This window comes from Lutra lutra, chromosome 3 (genome assembly GCF_902655055.1).
Source record: "Lutra lutra chromosome 3, mLutLut1.2, whole genome shotgun sequence".
NCBI lineage: Eukaryota > Metazoa > Chordata > Mammalia > Carnivora > Mustelidae > Lutra > Lutra lutra.
The window spans coordinates 19875447-19896300 of NC_062280.1; the positions used below are offsets into that span (position 1 = coordinate 19875447).

Genomic DNA, 20854 nt, shown 5'->3' on the forward strand with positions numbered 1-20854 from the left:
GTAATTTCTGAGCCATGTTAACAAACACAGTGTGAGCTGAGATAGGAAAGAATTAATGAAAAACAAGGATTGATAGTGTTTTCCTTTAAAAAAAATTCTGAAATTTCAGTTGCCTTTCATATCAAAGGGCAAATTTGAAGCTTTGACATTGAAAACTATCAAAGTCAAGATTTTTCTGTTTTTAGAGATAGCTGGTTTTGACCTATTTCCAAATATAAGTATTTTGCTGAGCTGGAATTGTGCAATTGAGTTGTAATGTTTTAGGAGACACAATGATGAAATGTTATTGAGGGAAAGAAAGAAGATTGTGAAGATAATACCAAATGCCAAAGCAAAAAGTAAATTTACAGAATCCAGGAGTGTCATAGCTAGTGAATCGGTATTCAATTTATATTAATACAATAATATATGCCACTTTCTATATAGTAGAGAATATTTTTAGGGTAATGTGATAGACGTGCTGCACAACTCAGGAACACTCTTTTATCCTTCTTGTCTAGTTGAATAATGTGAAGCATAGATGTGTGCAAAGAATGCTAGGAAATGTTTAATAACATGCAAATGCAAAATTTCCCTGTCTTTGATATTTCCATGTTATGCAAACTTCAAGTCCATTGACTTTGCAGATTTCAATGTGGTGGGACCGGAATTACATTTGGTTTTGAGGTCTAGTTGATTCAACTGTGGTACATACTTCCAAAGGAAATCTGTCCTACTGAGCTGTCTTGGTACTGATATGGAAAGAAATAAAAAATACACTATTAAAAGGAAAGAGCCAGTTGCTGAATGGAGTATACATTGCATTTTTTTGTAGGGTAGGGGAAAATAAGATGATAATATTTGTATCTGTATATGTATAAGAAAACACTAGAAGCTTGTAAAATAAAGTAATAAAAGATGTTACTTATACGGAGAGACACAGGGGCCGAGGAAGACAGGAACATGGGAAGGACTGAGATGTCTCCATGGCTGTCTTTTTATACAGTTTGATTTTTGAAATGAGAATGTATTGCCTATATGAAAATATTAAAATGTAAAAATATGTAGTCATTATCTATTTACTGAAAGTGTTTTACCTTCAAGGAATAATTGAAATAGCTTTCTATTATCCAGAATTTATTCATTAATTTAAAAGTAACTTCTTGATAAGTTTATCATCTGGAATTTAAAAATTACCATTATATCCCTAAAATTTCTTTATAAAATTTCATTTATTGTTCCCACAATCAATGCTAGGTTTTGTCTAAGGAGAAAGAAATGGAGGATTTTATTTATGTATCTTCAAAGTACAACTGTTTAAAGCTACATTACAGTTTCATGTGGAACTAATTTTTCTCAATACTGTTGCATTTATTTCAGTGTGAAAACTACATCATAAACCAGGTTGAGTGAGATTGAGTCAAACTCACCTTGAATTCAGTTCAATCTAACAAATATTTTTGATTACCTATATGCTTTGTGTTCTTCTAGGCACATAAAATACATCAGAAAATAAGAACAATGATCCTTGTTCATGTGGAAACTAAATTCTAGCTGGAGTGGGAGTGAAGCAGAAGATAAACGTAACAAATAGATAAATTACATAGTGTTTTTATTAAGTAATGCTAAAAATGAACTTTTAAAGTTAAAGATAAAATCATGGATTTTATGCAGATATAAAATGAGCACTTGTCAAAGATTTTTTTAAACTAATTATTAAGGGAAGCAGTAAGATGTTATAACTTGTTCAGAGAAGAAATTAAAAAATCACATGCCTGTGTTTAGCAAAATGAACCCTGAAATAAATTTATAAATACATGCAACAATTCATAAGGCAATGATCAATCACATTTCATTGAACACAACTAGTTTTTATTTCTAAGCACAAAAATCATTTGCATCTAGTTTTCTGTTGCATTTCTACCAGCAAGAAACATTTGCATTACTGTCAGCTTTCTATTGCATTTCGATGGTAAGAATGATTTGCATTATTGTCAGTATTCTATAGCATGTGGAAGTATAGCATAAAATTGTTGGAGCTTCTGGAAGTAAGAGGACTTTATCTTCCCTGTGATAGGAAAAAATGAAGTATCAGGTGCACCACATTTATTTACTTACTTATTTATTTAAGATTATTTCAGAGAGAGAAAGAATGGGGGAGGGAGAGGGAGAGGGAGAGGAAGCAGGGAAGAAGAAAGACTCTTTACTGGGCATGGAGCCTGACATGGGGATCTATCCCACAATCCCAAGTTCATGACCTGAGCCCAAACCAAGAGTTGGACTTTCAACCAACTGAGGCACTCAGGTGTCTCCATGTGCACCACATTTATTTATTTATTTATTTATTTATTTATTATTATTTTTATTATGTTATGTTAGTCACCATAGAGTACATCATTCATTTTTGATGTAGTGTTCCATGATTAATTGTTTGCATATAACATAGTGCTCCATGCAATATGTGCCCTCCTTAATACCCATCACTAGCTAACCCATCCCTCCACTCTCCTCCCTTCAGTTTGTTTCTTAGAGTCTCTCATGGTTCGCCTCCCCGCTCCGATTTCCCTGCCTTCATTTTTCCCTTCCTTCTCCTATTGTCCTCCATGCTGTTCCTTATGTTCCACAAATAAGTGAAACCATATGATAATTGACTTTCTCTGAGACTTATTTCACTTAGAATAATCTCCTCCAGTCCCATCTATGTTGATGTAAAAGTTGGATATTCATTCTTTCTGTTGGCTGAGTAATATTCCATTGCATTATGAACCACATCTTCTTTATCCATTTGTCTGTTGAAGGGGATCTTGGATCTTTCCACAGTTTGGCTATTGTGAATATTGCTATGAACATTGGGGTACATATGGGTCTTCTTTTCACTACATCTGTGTCTTTGGGGTAAATATCCAGTAGTGCAATTGCTGGGTCATAGGGTAGCTCTATTTTTAATTTTTTGAGGAACCCCTGCACTGTTTTCCAAAGTGGATGTACCAACTTTCATTCCCACCAACAGTATAAGAGGGTTCCCCTTTCTCCACAACCTCTCCAACATTTGTCATTTTTTGATTTGTCAATTTTTGCTATTCTAACTGGTGTAAGGTGGTATCTCAATGTGATTTTGATATGAATTTACCTGATGGCTAATGATGATGAAACTTTTTCCATGTGTCTTCTTTTGAATACTATCTCTACATGTCTTCTGCCCATTTTTTGACTTGATTATTAGTTTTTTGGGTGTTGAGTATGAGAATTCTTTCCAGACCTTGGATACCAGCACTTTGTCTGTAGTGTCATTTGCAAATATCTTCTCCTGTTCTGTGGGTTACCTCTTTGTTTTGTTGACTGTTTCCTTTGCTGTACAGAAGACTTTTGTCTTGATGAAGTCCCAAAAGTACATTTTTGCTTTTGTTTCCCTTGCCTTTGGAGACATGTCTTGAAAGAAGTTGCTGTGGCTGATGTCGAAGAGGTTACTGCCTATGTTCTTCTCTAGGATTTTGATGGATTCCTTTCTCACATTGAGGTCTTTCATCCATTTTGAGTTTATCTTTGTGTATGGTATAAGAGAATGGTCCAGGTTCATTCTTCTGTATATGGCTGTCTAATTTTCCCAGCACCATTTACTGAAGAGACTGTCTTTTTTCCATTGTATATTTTTTCCTGCTTTTTTGGAGATTATTTGACCATAGAGTTGAGGGTCCATATCTGGGCTCTCCATTCTGTTCCATTGGTCTATGTGTCTGTTTTTGTGCCAGTACCATGCTGTCTTGGTGATCATAGCTTTGTAATATAGCTTGAAGTCAGACAATGTGATGCCCTCAGCTTTGTTTTTCTTTTTCTTGGCCATTTGGGGTCTTTTCTAGTTCCATACAAATTTTAGGATTGTTTGTTCCAGCTCTTTGAAAAAATGCTATTGATATTTTGATTGAGATGGCATTGAAAATGTAGATTGTTCTGGGCAGGATAGACATTTTAACATTATTTATTCTTCCAATGCATGAGCATGGAGTGTTTTTCCATCTTTTTGTGTCTTCTTTGATTTCTTTCATGAGTGTTCTGTAGTTCCTAGAGTATAGATGCTTTACCTTTTTTTGTTAGGTTTATTCCAAGGTATCTTGTGGTTTTTGGTGCTATTGTAAATGGAATTGATTCTTTAATTTCTCTTTCTACAGTTATATTGTTAGTGTATAGAAAAGCATCTGATTTCTGTGCATTGGTTTTGTATCCTGCCACATTACTGAATTGCTGTATGAGTTTTAGTACTTTTGGGGTGGAGTCTTTTGGGTTTTCCACATTAAGCGTCATGTCATCTGTGAAGAGAGAGAGTTTGACTTCTTCTTTGTCAATTTGAATGCCTCTTATTCCTTTTTGTTTTCAGATTGCTGTTGCTAGGACTTCTAGTACTATGTTGAACAATAGTGGCGAGAGTGGGCATCCCTGTTGTGCTCCTCATCTCAATGGAAAGGCTGTCTATTTCTCCCCATTGAGAATGATATTTGCTGTGGGTTTTTCATTGATAGATTTTATGAGGTTGAGGAATGTTCCCTCTATCCCTATACTTCGAAGAGTTTTAATCAGGAATGGATGTTGTATTTTGTCAAATGCTTTTTCTGCATTAGCTAAGAGAACCATGTGGTTCTTCTCTCTTCTGTTATTAATATGTTCCATCACATTGATTGATTTGTGAATGATGAACCACCCTTGCATCTCAAGGATAAAAACTACCTGGTTGTGGTGGATAAACCTTTTAATGTACTATTGGTTCCTATTAGCTAGGATTTTGTTGAGAATTTTGGCATCCATATTCATCAGGGATATTGGTCTGAAATTCTTCTTTTTGAGGGGGTCTTTGCCTGGTTTGGGGATCAAGGTAATGCTGACCTCATGGAATAAGTCTGGAAGTTTTCTGTCTGTTTCTATTTTTTGAAACAACTTCAGGATAATAGGAATTATTTCTTCTTTGATTACTTGGTAGAATTCCCCAGGGACTCCATCAGGTTGTAGAATCTTGTATTTTGGGAGGTTTTGATCATTGCTTCAATCTCATTACTGGTTATTGGTCTATTCAGTTGTCAGTTTTTTTCCTATTTCAGTCTTGGTAGTTTATAGCTTTCCAGGAATGCATTCATTTCCTCCAGGTTGCTTAATTTATTGCCGTGTAGCTATTGGTAATAATTTTTAATGATTGTTTCTATTTCCTTGGTATTAGTCATGATCTCTCCCCTTTCATTCATAATTTTACTAATTTGGGTCCTTTCTTTTTTAAGTCTGGCCAGTGGTTTATCAATCTTATTAATTCTTCCAAAGGATCAGCTTCTAGTTTCATTGATCTGTTCTACTATATTTCTGATTTCTAATTCATTGATCTCTGCTCTAATCTTAATTATTTTCTTTCTTATGCATGGGTTAAGCTTAATTTGTTGTTGATAGTTTGTGTATTCAGGATTTTGCTATTTTTTTCTATTTTTTTTGAGGGAGGCTTGGATGGCTATGTATTTCCCCCTTAGGACCGCCTTTGCCATATCCTATAGGTCTTGGACTGATGTGTTTTCATTCTCACTGGTTTCCAGGAATTGTTTAAGTTCTTCTTTGACTTCCTGGTTGACCCAAACATTCTTGAGCAGGATGGTCTGTAGCTTCCAAGTGTTTGAATTTCTTCCAAACTTTTTCTTGAGATTGAATTCCAGTTTCAAGGCATTATGGGCTGAGAATATGCAGGGAATAGTCTCAGTCTCAATCTTTTGGTATCAGTTGAGACCTGATTTGTGATCTAGTATGTGGTCTGTCCTGGAGAAAGTTACATGTACGCTTGAGAAGAATGTGTATTCTGTTGTTTTAGGGTGGAATATTCTGTATATATCTCTGAGGTCCATCTGGTCCAGCATGTCCTTCAAAGCTCACGTTTCTTTGTTGATTTTCTGCTTAGATCATCTGTCTATTGCTGAAATTGGAGTGTTCAGGTCTCCTACTATTAATGTATTATTATCAATATGTCTCTTTTTTTTGGTTAACAGTTGGCTTATGTAGTTGGCTGCTCCCACGTTGGGGGCACAGATATTTACAATTGTTAGATTTTCTTGTTGGATAGACCCTTTAATGATATAGTGTCCTTCTGTATCTCTAACTACAGTCTTTGGTTTAAATTCTAATTTGTCTGATATGAGAATTGCTACCCCAGCTTTCTTTTGAGGTCCATTGGCATGAGACATGGCTCTCCATCCCTTCACTTTCAGTCTGGATGTATCTTTAGGTTCAAAATGAGTCTCTTGTAGACAGCATAAGGATGGGTCCTGTCTTTTTATCCAATCTGCAATCCTGTGCCATTTTATGGGAGCACTTAGGCTGTTCACATTGAGAGTGATTACTGACAGATATGATTTTATTGTCATCATGTTGCCCGTGAAGTCCTTGATTGTCTCTGTATATTTCAGTTCTATATCATTTTTGGGGTATTTCTCCTCTTATAGACCCCCCCCTTAATATTTCTTGCAGGGCCAGCTTAGTGGTCACATATTCATTCAGTTTCTGTCAGTCCTGGAAGCTCCTTATCTCTCTATCCATTCTTAATGAAAGCCTTGATGGATAAAGAATTCTTGGCTGCATGTCCTTCTCATTTACTACCCTATGTCTTGCCAGCCCTTTTTAACTTGCCAGGTCTCTGTGGACAGGTCTGACATTATTCTCATGTTCCTCCCTCTGTATGTAATGAATATCTTCCTTCTAACTGCCCTTGAGGTGGTTTCCTTGTTTCTAAGATTTGCACGTTTTACTGTTACATACTGGGGCATTGGTCTCTTCTCCTTGATCTTGGGAGAAGTCCTCTCTGCCTCTAGGACACAAATTCTTGTTTCATTCCCCAGATTAGGGATGTTCTTGGCTACAATTTGCTCAAATATAACTTCTAGTCCTCTTTTGACAGCCTTTCAGGGATCCCAATAATTCTGACATTAGAATATTTCATGGCATCATTTATTTCTCTAATTCTGTTTTCATGGATTTTAAGCTATTTGGTCCAGGCCTCCTCCTGTTCCTTCTTTTCTATCAGTTTGTCTTCTAGATCACTAAGTTGTTCTTCTGCCTAGCTTGCCCTAGCTGTTAGAATGTCTAGATTATATTGGGTCTCATTGATAACATTTTTGAGTCCTGCCAGATCAGCTCTCATTTCTGCCCATAGAGAATCTATGTTGTCATTAATTGTTTTCTCCATCCTAGCTATTATCTGCATAACTGTTACCCTGAAGTCTATTTCTGACATCTTGCTTAAATCCATATCCATTAGTTCTGTGGCAGAGATCACAGTCTCTGAGTTTTTCCTATGTTGGGAGTTCCTCCTCTTAGTCATTCTGTTGAGGGGTCATTGAGGGAATGTACAGAGTCCAAATTATTGACCACAACCCAAGCAGGATGCACCTGTTTCATAGGGACTGTAGGGTTGTCAGCCTCTTGTTCTTTGAGCCTGTCTTCTGGGAGAGGGGACTGCCATGCTGCTACTCAGGCAACCCTATTTGGGTGGAGTTGCCCTGCCCTCTTTAGGGGGGAATGGGCTCAGTGAAAACTGCTTTTGGGGGGATTTTGTTCTCTGGCAACTTTCTCTGGCGGCTTTCTGCATCCCCGCCAAGAGTCAGAGCAGAAGTGACTGTATCCAAACCTCTGTCTCAACAGAGAAATCTGTCTGTTTGGTGAGCACTCCAGGCCACACCTTCGCCACTTCTGTCTGTGCTGCCAAAACCCGCATCCTGGGTTGTACACCCCACAGCAGCACTCCCAGCCCTTGCTTCCAGGTCCAGGCACATCTCTGCCCTTTGTGCTTCTAAAACCTCCAGTTGCCTCCAGTTCCCACGTGCCCCTCCCCAGCACCACCCGCCCCGGCACCTCCAGGTTTCAGCCTGGGGGGCTGCCCTAAAGTCCTTTCCCTGCTACTACCAGTCTGCGAGTCTGTGCCTGGTCCCCAGAGAGGGAGGCTTTTGTGTTCCAGAGGTACAGGATTCCAGATGTTCCTCCCCCTTCCATTTATCTTCCAATAACTGCCCACTGAATCACAGCTCCCTGCTTCATACCTTGAGACCAATTCCCTGAGATATTGTTTGTAGAGATTCAGATATATCTTCTTACATCACAGACTGATTTAGTGGGTGTTCAGAATGGTCTGATAGATATCCAGATCAATTCAGGGGACCAGTTGAAATAGGGTCCCCTGATCCTCTGCCATCTTTCAGGTACTCCTGTGCACCATATTTAAAACACAATAATTTTCTGTGGCTCTGAAAATAATATTTATAATCTTCCATAGCTAATTGTATAGAAACTAGGTCCTATTACACATTTTTTTTACTGGTTTTAGTAACACATTTAGTACACATTTTTTACTGGTTTGGGTGTTTTATGAGATTTCTTTTTGTCTACTTATTTTTTAATCAAAAGCTTGGGACTGGAATGTTCAGTAAAACTTAAATGCTACTTAATTCTCACTGCCTATTTGCTTTGCCACTTTATTCATGAAAGTTCTTTTTCATGTCTCAGATGCTGGGAACTTAGTTCTGGAAACATCAAGTGGATTTACCAAGCCCCAATCTTAGCAGCTATTGGGGTAAGTGTTAAAAGCTTATGTGGTGGAAAGAAAGAAAAAAGGGTGCATAATTAAACTGCTGCTAAAACCAGGGTGAAGTGTCCTCTCTCACGTTGTTCTACAAAGGCTTAGGAGACTTGCATTATAGCAATAGCTGTTGGGAGAGCCTGGACTGGGGATCATACTCATATTCATGGGTGACACTGAGATCCATACATAAAGCACACACCCTCCCTTTAATCAGCTAGCACATGGGTTCAATTCTGGGGCTTCAAAATATCTGTGAACATTTACATGTTCAAGGAGCTGGAAGGTCCTAAAACTTTTCCCCCTTTGCATACATTATATTAGGGCTTCACTTTAACGTTCTGATCACTTGGTAGTAGGTCAGGAGAAGTTGGCAGATAGCCAAAGAATGGAGGAATTACTGAGAGAGAGAAAAATGATAGTATGATTCATTATAAAGCATTGACTAAAGCTCTCCCTTGGCACACCGTCCCCAAGCAGTTAAGATGATTCTGTATGGAAACATAACCCATAAACCTTGTCGGATAGGTCATGGGAAAAAGACTGGAGTAAACAATGCATATTGCATGGACCTTTTCTGTCTGTTGTATTTCACCTACATATTATTACATGTGTGTTGTAAAAGAAAACAAATTTACTCTTCTTTGTGTCTAATACAAGTCCCCAAAATGTTTATTCTTAATTTCCCTTGAAGATTTTATCTCATTAGCTTCTCCATGGTCTGATGAAGAAATTATACTTGTATTAATTCAAGATTATAAACATCTTAAAAAGAGGACTTATGTTCCCATATTAACTGTTAAATCACTTGAAAGTAATGCAGCAGCCTAATTTTTAACTAAATTTTTTTTTTTGGTCTTTGATCTCCAATTTCTCACATTTCTCATTTTGTTTTCTGTAACATAATGCATCACCAGGTTTATCATTATATTGCCATGTTTCATGGCAGAGGGACAACTATTAATGGGACTGAGGTTTTGTAGGATCGATCCAGAATCAGAGAAAAGCTTATTTATCTCATAGGAAAAATGCAGAAACAGAAAGAGAGAAGCTTGAAAAGGACTCATCATTTCAAAAAGCCATTGAGTAAATGTTTATAGGGAGAAAGAAAATATAGAAGACTTTTAGAGAAGGCAGTTTGTATCCTTGCTAAAACAGCCCTTTAGCAAATTAGATCCCATTTCAATGTCCTAGGAGAAGCTGGGAACAGACTGTGGATAAAAGAATGAATGACTTAAATTTATAAACTGTTATCATTTTAATTTTAATGAAGTACTGCTATCTTAGTCTAGTGATGAACTATCCCATCAAATCATCTAGTGATAAACTGCATCCCTAGGGAACATTAGTGAACTGAAAGATATAAATTAACTTTATAAAGTAGTATCTAGCCTTTACTACTCTTATTTCCCTTTCATCTACTGATATTCTGTCCTCATCTGTGCTTGCTAGCCTTTCATCTTCTTTCTTCCTAGTTCCTCCTCCACTGTGTTTGTTCGTCCATTGCTTACCATCCTTTTTTTAAGGGGATAACTTAGGTCTTATTACTTTTTTGTGTCCTCAGTGCCTTGTACTGGAATTGTGAAATGAGATAATTAAATATTATATGAAAACGGCAAATCTAAGAACATTAAGTACAAGTTTTCATTTGACAAAAAGAAAAGACATATTAAAGCTCCAAGAAATCCTTACCAAATTAAGAGTTGAAGCAAAGAACAGTGGACAAAAGTACATCATGAGACATCCTCCATTGAAACAGTTGATTTTTAACCAAAGCTTTGTTTTTTGTTTGCAGATCTTAGTTACTTACTCACATTGTCAACATGCATGAGAAGTTTATTTGCTGAGATTTCTACATTGCAAAGAAAAACAGTAAAATTAGGTGATTATAGAGGTTCTAGAAAATTCCCCATTGGGGAAAGGGATCTAGAAATGATGGTATGCTCAATGCATCTGCATTTTATTTTTTTTTTAATTAAGATTTTATTTATTTATTTATTTGAGAGAGAGGATGAGAGCGAGAGAGAGCATGAGAAGAGGGCAGGTCAGACGGAGAAGCAGTCTTCCCACCAAGCAGGGAGCCCGATGCGGGACTCGATCCTGGGACTCCAGGATCATGACCTGAGCTGAAGGCAGTCGCCCAACCACCCAGGCGCCCTGCATATGCATTTTAAAGAAAACTTAGATGAAATCCATTTTCATCTTCTTGATTAAATGATGGCACCTTCAAAGCAAAAATTCTTTAGTATTTTTCCAGTATCACAATATCCATTTAATCTCAAAAATCATAGTAACGATCTCAGGGTTGTGAGATTGAGCCCTGCTTGAGATACTCTCCCTCTCTCTCTCTCCCTCTCCCCCGATGTATGCTCCCTTTCTTTCTGAAATAAAGAAATAACTAAAATCTTTTAAAAAAATAAAAGATTCAAGAGCACCTTTCTGTTCACTGAATTACCTTTTTGTTTTAGTATTATAATTCAGTTATCACCGTTCCCTTTAAGATTCCCTCATTTTATTGTAGAACCAGTCTGTAAGGGAAGAGATGTGCCCTGAACTCCATCCTAGTGTTTTGAGTGAGGTGTCCCTTCCTCTCAGCTGTTCAGTGTCCTGAAGCTAGAAAGGATGATGCAAATAATAACCACAGACACTGCATAGTACCATGCAGTGACCACTGTTCTTAGTGCTTTATTTACATAGATTTATCTGATCTTTTAAGTGGAGAAACTTCCCCATCACACAGTTAGTGAACAGTAGAGTGGGATTCTAACTTCAGGGTCAGTGTCCCTACCCAATAAGCTCCCTGCACTTACAGTAAAATCCAACATCCCCAGTAGTCTAGGGAAGACCCTGTCAATTGTGTTTGCACCCTTTACGTGTCATGCCTCATCCACATTTTTTCCTTTCAGTTCCTTGAACCTATCCACCTCTGTCTCCTCCATGTTCTGTGCTGCATTCTTAGAAGCCTGGAATGTGCTTCCTTCTTTCCCTCCCTTTAAATGCAACTGTTCATTGTGGCCTTCTTGCTGCCTCCAGTCTAAATTAGGTCACCTATTATAACCCAAAGAGCAAGGTGAGGTTTTCCTCTAGATCATCACAATGTATAAAACTTCTGATAGTTGAAAGTCCATCTTGTACACTAAGCCGTAAGGACTATATTTTCCTAAATGTCTGTATTTCTAGTACCTAGCAAGCTTCCTGACCCATAGTGATCACTCAATAAATACTTGTTGGAGAAATAAAGTTGGCATACAAAGTAGATGCCCTGGAGAACTGGTAAGAGGAAAGAGGTTAAGTAAGAGCTCAAAGCAAAGTTAGGTATGATTACAGAACCTTTGAGTCCATTTCATGCAAGCTTTTCATTTCTAGAGAAGGAAACTAAAGCCTATGCAGATAAAGGTCACATAGCTAGTATGACAAAATAAGATTATAACTACATTTTTTGACCATGTTGCTTTCACTTGTGCTCCAAAACATGTCAAGATTTTTTCTTGAATTATGGGAAAAAGGTTTTTTTCCATTTTTAAGGTAATGTTTATAGTATTTTATATATCAACTCTGGATAAAATATTTGCTTTTCACACTTGCATTATATGTAGCATGGTTTTATATAAATAAATATGCTCCATATATGCTATCAAAAATTATTTGTCAGTACTTTTATTTATTTAATTTTAATTTTTTGAAGATTTATTTATTTGAGAGAGAGAGAGCACACAAACAAGCATGAGTGTAGGAGGGAAGGGCAGAGGGAGACCAACAGAGAAAATCTCAAGCAGATTCTCTGCTGAGCATGGAGCCCAATACAGGGCTCTTTCTCATGACCCTGAGATCATGACCTGAACCAAAACCAAGAGCTGGACACTTACCCAACTGAGCTTCCTAAGCATTCCACTAAAACTTTAAAATAGAAGTTGGATCCCTCACTGAATTCTGGCTTTGGATATTAGAATAGCAGTAATTCTATTAATTGGCATTTGTGTATCTGGGAGTAAAATCTGAAAAAAAAAAAAAGATACCAATTCTCATGAAGGTTAAGCAGAGTGGGTGAGGTGAACATTTAAATATGACAAGTGCTGTGGTAGGGCTGGAACAGCTTCTGAGAAAAGCTGACATTCAGCCTGAAACCTAGGAACGAGCTAACCTAGTAAGGAAAGGAGAGCAGAGGGAGTGGAAGAATGATCCAGGCAAAGAGGACTTCGGGAACAAAGTCTCTGAGATAGCCTGAAGGGCCAGAGATTTCAAAACTTAAATTTTGAGTTCTTTGTTTTGATTCATTTGTGGTTCACTTTGAATGCATCTTTAAATTTTTAATCGAGAAAGAATCTAATGTTTATGTTTGCATTATTTAAAAGCCATATTTGCATAAAATTTATTCAACATGTGACTAGTTTTAATGCTTAGGGAGTGGTCATTTTATTCACCTTCTCAGTTTCCTATTTCTTTGTTTTATCTGTACTTTGCCTGAAGTAGACCTTTAAGCAAAATTTTAGAGGAAGTGCCCATGAGAGATACAAGGACTCTCTAAATAATTTTCTCTAGAATTATTTCTACACCTTTTAAAATGAAATTTAACAATCTCACCAGAAGTTTCCACTTGGTCTTGTTTTTTTCATTCCATTTGCCCAGTGTGTAAGGTCATTTATAGACTCAGATCTTCCTTTAGCAAAGGAATTTTCCTCTCATATTTTTATTGATTCCTTCAATTTATCATAATCTTTTCTACAGACAGAGAAATAAATCTGCACGATGACTCTCAATTCCATATCATACGTGTAAACATCTCTCCCCTCGTCATACGGGTCTTTGTTCTTTATCCCCACATTTGGGAAGAGTCTTCAGTGGTCTTCTACATTGCTCAATGTGTTCTTCTGCTTTGTTAGATCTACTGTTTGCTGTTTCTGATATTGATTTTAAAACTTGATTTATTTTAGATTCTTTACAATCTTTTCTTAATCCATCCTGCTCTTTAAGAAATTTATGTCTTCATCTCAATCTGCTATAACTCAACTCTGTTTTATGGGCAGCATGGTGTTATGATGGAGTCCCCACTCTCCATTATCCAGATCACACCGGCTTCAGGGCGCTGCTGCTTGCTGGCTGTGTGACCAGGGATAATTTGTGGAAGCTGTTACTCAGGTTCTTTACCCACAAAATGGGGACAATGAAGTGCCTATCTCATGGAACTGTTGTGACGACTAAGAGTCAATTCACCTCATACACTTAGAATAGTAAATAAGTAGTTGATAACTTAGTTCCTAATTCACCTTTATTCTCTACTTCCCTAAATTATTCAGAGTAATTATTTGGAATTTTACCCAACTGGTGTAGGAGCTATCAGTGTGTGTGTACATGGGTATATTTTATTAACTGATCTTTTAAGGCAACACCCTATACTTCTCATTTGTTATAAGAGGGACACCATCCCCCAAACAACTCTGCTATTCCTCTCCCTAAAATAGACACAGAAGCTGGGAAATTAATTTCAAAAAGAACAGTTAGTTAAATTTACATAGTAACTATTATCCTTTAACTTGCCAGTCTGCCACAGACTTTATCTGAACTTTCGTTTGGAAATTCCCCATTCATTCTGGCAGATCGTCCTCTGGTATTTCTATTCAGTGCTATTGAGACTTTTTATCTCTATGTTTTCATGAGGGCAACTCATGAATCACTAACCATCTGATATCTTATCTCAGGGTCCCTCATTCACATTTGTGGAATAGGTAATTTTCAGTTTTGAATACAAAAAAGTTTAATTTATACAAATTTTTATAAAAATCTTGGAGACTCCCTTAATAATGCTTTTCAATATTACCTTCTCTTTCAGCTCAATTTTATTCTGTTTCTGAATACTGTTAGAGTTCTGGCTGCCAAAATCTGGGAGACCAATGCAGTTGGGCATGACACAAGAAAACAATACAGGTAATTGCAGGATAGGTACGCACCAAGGAAATATTTGTGTTACTATTTAGAGGAAAGAACAGATATTGATTGATCTGAAATGTCTCTGAGAGATAAATTTATGCATATTAATTTTCATTTGGTTTAATTGTGCAATTTATCAGGAGAGTATATGTATTTTAGGAAAATTTAAATAACCCAAAACCTTCCTAATGTGTTTAAATTTTAAGTATTAATTAATATAAAATTTTTTTTTAAAAGATTTTATTTATTTATTTGACAGAGAGAGAAATCACAAGCAGGCAGAGAAGCAGGCAGAGAGAGAGCAGGAAGCAGGCTCCCCGCTGAGCAGAGCACCCGATGCGGGGCTCGATTCCAGGACCCTGGGATCATGACCTGAGCCGAAGGCAGAGGCTTTAACCCACTGAGCCACCCAGGCGCCCCAGTTAATATAAAATTTTAATCTGTTCTTAGCATATTGGAATTTTCCCATAAACTGTGTGACTTCCTAGAAAATCTCTTGTTGATGATCTTGGCAGACAATTTTATCTGTGTTCTTAAAATAATATATCATAAGTGAAAATATCAAGAAATTGGGTTTGCTGTATTGTTTCCAATCGGTCCATCAGACTGGCCTCTAATGAATGTAAATCTTTAAGAACTTTCAAATGTACTGATTGAGTGAGGTCTGTTTTTCAGTCTTTCAAGAAGAAAGGGGAAAATTGAGTGTCTATAATCATTATTGAACTATCTTAAGGGTTGTGTCAACTTTTTCCAATGATCATTTTGGGAGTTCTGAATAACAGCAGCCTCTACCCAACTGGATATACACATCCAGTAGTCTGGTGGATTTGATCTTCTGGTGGAATTGATCTTCATAAATATCTATTTCTTTTTGTCTTGGTTTGTTAGGAAATGCTATCTGAGACACAGAAAGGAAGAAACCATAGTCAGCATTTTGGTCCTGTGTCACAAATGTTCTCGAAGCCCTTTGTTGAGTCATTTCCCTCTACTGTTTAGGCAAGAAAGAAAAAGATGTCAAGGAAGAAAAGATGCTGGGTGTGGACTGGAGTCTGGAATAGGCTGCAGAGTATGAACAAACCAGCAGCTGTAGGCTCCAGCCATTTGTAATGTGCTGTTAGCGGTAGCATTATAAATTGTGCCTGAGAGTTTCCAGTGATTGCCCTTTGCTATCCTCATAACATGTCTCATGTCACATCCCATTGATGAAGACAAAGGCCAAAGGATGATAGAACAATGGAAAACGTAAATAGCTTTCCATTCTTTTCCGTAAAGTGGAACAGTACAAAGGTTTCTGAAAGTTGTTTATTTTTCTAGCCCTGAATAAAAGCTCCTATTTCTCTAGTTCTGAATGATGTGAACTTGTACTTTCAGTTAAAAGTTTCCCAAGAGATTTGAGAAACTCTGGAGAGGACAAAGGGTGAATTATTGTAAAAAATAGAATAGACAATACTTTGAGTTCATTCATAGGAGATTATTTCTCAAAATAAGGGAAGAGAAACATTTATCAAAGATTAAAATAATCTACTATTTAGAATTCAGGATAAATTTTAAATAATTGGGGGCCTGGAAATTTTTAAATTTTGGAGCCATTAATTTGAACAGGGTCTAGGCTAATAGTAGTCAGGGAAAGTATTTTCCAGCCAAATACATTTTTTTAAAGTAGCTGAAACATATTTAAATTCTTAATAATGTTCAAAGTTACAGATAAGATGGTGAGGAATACTTTGTCTTTCTTTTTGGAGAGAAACATGTGGTTACTTACTTGGCAGTGATTTGAGAATTCAGTATTTCATTTCTGAGGTCTTAGATCACCTGATTTAAATATCTTCTCACTTTGTAAATAAAGAAACCTAGAAAAATGTAATTTGTGTCTCTATCCCAGTGAAATTCTATCTTTGAAGTTTAACTGAGTATTTAAATTTACACCCACTTATTTTTGTACCTTTAAACTTCTATTTCATTTGGTCATTACATTTGTCAAACAAATGCTCAAATATCAAATATTCTTGCTAACAATGAAAAAACACAGTATATTATATTTAAATTTCCAAATGGTGGTATCTAAAACATTTTTAAAACACATTTCCATGCTTATTCCTCTCGGAAAGACTAAAAACATCTTTCAAAGCTGAGATAGGTGGGCATGTGCACACACACAAAGACAGACTTTGGAAAAGGACAAGGTATTGCCTCATTGATATAGTGGCTTAAAATTGAAATGAATCGCTTTTGACTCAGGTCATGAGCTCAGTGTCCTGGGATTGAGCCCTATTGTTGGGTTCCCAGCTCAGCAGGGAGTCTGTTACTCCCTCTCTGTCTGCTCTTCCCCACTGTTCCTTCTGTCTCTTGCTCTCTTTCTCTCCAATAAATAAATAAAATCTTAACAAAAAAAACTGAAATGAAATAATACAGTCAGCTTTTAAGAAACTGCTTATTTTGAGATAACTTTAGAATTATATGCAGTTATAAAAGTAATACAGAGGTAAAATAAAACATACAAGTAATACAGAGTTGTAAAAATAATATACATATATGTATGTAATATATAAAACATATATCCTTTACCCAGTTTCTCTCAAAGTGACATTCTACGTATCTGTAGTTCACATTAGTTATTTTAAAACAAGAAGGATTTTTCAAATTGTGTAGAAAATTAAATAATCTATCAGATTTAACAATAAGTCTAATGCATTTTGTTCTTTTTTATATTACACCTCAATCTCCTTAAGAGAAGATTGCCAGGACTGGAAGAATATGAAATATGAAAAATGCAAAATTCAGTGGAAAAGAACACTTGAATATTTTGGCAAATTTGACTTTCGATTCAATATTAGACAAAAATCGTATTTATTATTTTTGGAATAAATGCAATCAGTGTTTGTTATGCAATATGATAGTAAAGAGGACAGATTTTAAGGTTGAATCCTCTACTCATTGTCTAACTTTGGGTGAATACTTTCCTTTTCTGAGCCTCTATCCTTATCTGGACATGGGAAAATAATGGCTCTCTCACATGGTTGGCAGAATAAAAGAAGGCAACCAGTACAGGAAGTGACAGGAGCATGATAGCCAACAGCTTCATTGACTGAATACCCTTCTTGTGCTATGCAAGAGATTCAAAGTTAAGAAGACATGGTTTCTGCCTGTGAAAAAAATTTGAGAGAGAGAGAGAGAGAAAAAGAGAGATTGATTTAATTAAAATGAGGACAGTGTTAGTAGAAATGCACTTCCAAAGTGTTATGTGTATAGAAAAAAAGGAAAGATTAATTCAAGCTCAAGAGAGATTGAAAAAGGCTTAGGGCAAATACTACTTTTTTAAAAAGCTAAGTTGACTCTTAAAAGAAAAGTAGAAAATTTCCAGCACTTTTCACCTGGAGAGAGAGATTGCAAGAATTGGGTATCTGTTTTCTAAGTAGGACGCTGAGTCCTACACACCATTTGATTCCTTTATATTCCTCCCATGGCTTTGATCTTGGATGCAGAGCCACAACCATGTCTCCAGCAAGCCAGAAGGCCACTTCAGCTGGTGCACCCCTGATCATCTCATTAGACAGCTGTGCCTTTTCAGAGAGCCAGGCTGCAAAGATGTATAATGTGCATGAGTGGCCAGATGGACACCAAGCAAATCAGTGCCCAGGATGGCTGCATGATTTGATTTCGGTGGAAAAATCCATCTTTATAAGTGAAGAGACAGATAGATGACCATGTATACATTGGCCAGGCACATGCCACTGCTTCAACTTGTTCACTGTCATTGAAGGATAAATTTTAAAAAAGGATGTAATCATAAATGAACACGCCTCAAAGATTTTATTTCATTCATTAATGAAGGAAATGGTAAGGCATTGCACATGTTTAACAGAGAATTATGAAAGTTAAAATGAATTTACAAATGGATGCCAATTAACAAATTATTAACATCCACAGAGCTGTAATTAGTGGCATTGCATTGAACACAAATTACATTTCTATGGACAGAACTTATTTGCACTGTTGTGGAGGGAAGATTTCTAAGATGAACCCCCCCAAGATTACTACATCTGGTGTACATGCCCTATATAATCCTCATCCTTCACACACCTTCTTGAGCAAGACCTATGATGGGATAATCTCTGCCTTGATTAGGTTACATTATATTGGAAAGGTGATGGGGTAGTCACTTCTGTGACTGGCAGCCTGGGAAGAGATTGTCTTGTAGGCTTTCAAGAAGTAATCTGATGTGTTGTGAAGGTCTGTGGTTAAGATCTGAGGGACCTCTTAGAAACTGAGAGAGACTAAATAGATATTGGTTTAAGCCACTAAATTTGTGATGATTTGTTTCATAGCAATAGAAAATGAATTCAATTACTATCTGTTTTTCTACAAGTTCACTTTTATCTCTACAGAGTTTTTATAAAAGAGCCTAGTCACAGATAAAGGGAGAGAGAAAACCCAGATGGCTGAGCTAGCAGGATTCCCAATAAATTTTAGTCTGACAGCTTTTTCTTACTCTGCATTGAACCAAACTCTCTGTAAACTTTTACTTTTGTGATCATTTCACAATGTGTTTTACTTCTTTCTCCCTCCCTCCCCCTTCCTTCCTTCCTTCCTCCCTTCCTTCCTTCTTCACTCCCTCCCTCTGTCCCCTCCCTTCTTTTCTTTCTTTTTTTTTCTTTTCTTCTTTGCTTTTTTTTTTTTTTTTTGGTTGGTTTGTTTGTTTTTCTTTTTGTTTTAACCTAGTTTTTGGTTCCTAGACACACACAATAGTAGCAATTAAAGTTAGCTTGATTTTGAGAATAGTCTCCAGGGGGATTTATCCATTCATCTTAAAGGAGGAAGTGCAGGGTGGTTTTTTTTGTTTGTTTATTTTTGTTTTTTTCAGATTGATGTTAACCAAGACTTCTAAAATTCTGCAAGTATGTTCCCCTTTATCTGATTAGAGTGAATTATAACATCATGAAGGTACTCACAGTGTCTTGCTCATATATGCAGTGATGTGAAGAGGATAGTCACTAGACGGGTTTAGGAGGAGCCTCCGAAAGTTGAGAGAATGAGTTAGGTCAGAGAAATCCATTGTCTTATCAGGGATGCTGCCTTGAATGAAACAGACTTTAGGTAGAATTTTCAAATTAAGTAGACTATAGGTGAGTCAAAGTAGGAAGTGTGGGACTAGAGCAGCATAGGAGAAAGCCTCTAGACGACCAGGGAAACTGGGTGTGAGGCGGAGCAGATGGCTCTGAGCCAAGAAGAGCAGAAGGCCTGGCCACTAGTGAGAGATACAAGAGGCAGAGGAGAATGAGATGGGGCAGGTGTGCAACTCCAAATGACCAATTTAGGCATTTTAGTACGATTCTGTGGGATACCCAGCTCCTGCAGGAGCCAGAAAGATGGTTATAGTAGGAAAATGGATGTGTCTAGAAGATGATCCTCCCTACAAAAGCGTTAGACTGTGAGAGCTCTTATAAACTTCTGGGCCCTGTTCCCTCATTTTAGAGAAAAGAAGGCTGAATTACAGTCACTCAAGAAGTTAATGGCAAATCTGGAACCTGAATCCAGTTCTGTTTAGCTTCACTCATACAGGTTATTTCCAAGAAGAGAACTAAGTAAGCTTATAAGTAGGTACATAAGGAAGGAAGGAGGGAAGAGAGGTAGAAAAGAAGGAGGAAAAGTAGCTGGAGGTAAGACTAGTGAGAGAGGGAGAAGGTTGCAGTTGTTTGAGATTACTGAGGTATAAATGATTTGTAAAGAAGGGAATATTTGAGAAATAAAGAATCAACCAGATTTGGCTATTTCTTGGATAAAAAGTACAACAGAAACACATGATGTGCTTGGGTGTATCAGCTATCTGCTGTGCAAATGGATTGCTGCAAATATCTGTGGCTTACCAACACACTTGCTATTTGACTGTTTCTTTAGGTCAGGAGTCTGGACATGGTTTGGCTGGGTCTCCTGTTTCAGAATCTCTTACAAGACTCAGCTGATATGGCAGTCAGGATGGCTGTCAGGACTGCAGTCTTATCCCAAGACTGGGGAAGAATCCACTTCCAAGAATCCATTACCAAGTATATTGTTGACAGGATTCAGTTTCTTGCGGGCTGTTGGCTGATGCCACCTCTCCTTGCCATCTCTCCCATTCAGTAGAGTAACTCACAACATGGTTACTTGTGTCCTTGAACCAAACAAAGGAGAGAGTTTGCTAGTAAACTCTCTTTTTTTACTAGCAAAATAAACTTTCATTTTTACTAGCAAAATGAAAGTTATACACTTATGAAATGTAATCACTGAAGTGACAGCTCATCATTTTGGCTGTAATTGATCAGTTAGAAGCAAGTTCCTGGTCTTTGCCCACACTCAAGGGGAGAGGACTAAAAATAATGTAAATAC

The 20854-nt window shown here is 37.0% G+C and overlaps 1 protein-coding gene across 1 annotated transcript in view; it reads left to right on the top strand.

Moving 5' to 3' along the window:
* The window catches only part of PTH2R (parathyroid hormone 2 receptor), an 89170-nt gene that overhangs the window by 62954 nt on the left and 5362 nt on the right, over positions 1–20854 (top strand). The window contains exons 9-10 of the mRNA XM_047721434.1: positions 8494–8560; positions 14394–14488. Of these exons, the coding sequence (XP_047577390.1) occupies positions 8494–8560; positions 14394–14488 (162 nt within the window). The remainder of the gene's footprint in view (positions 1–8493; positions 8561–14393; positions 14489–20854) is intronic.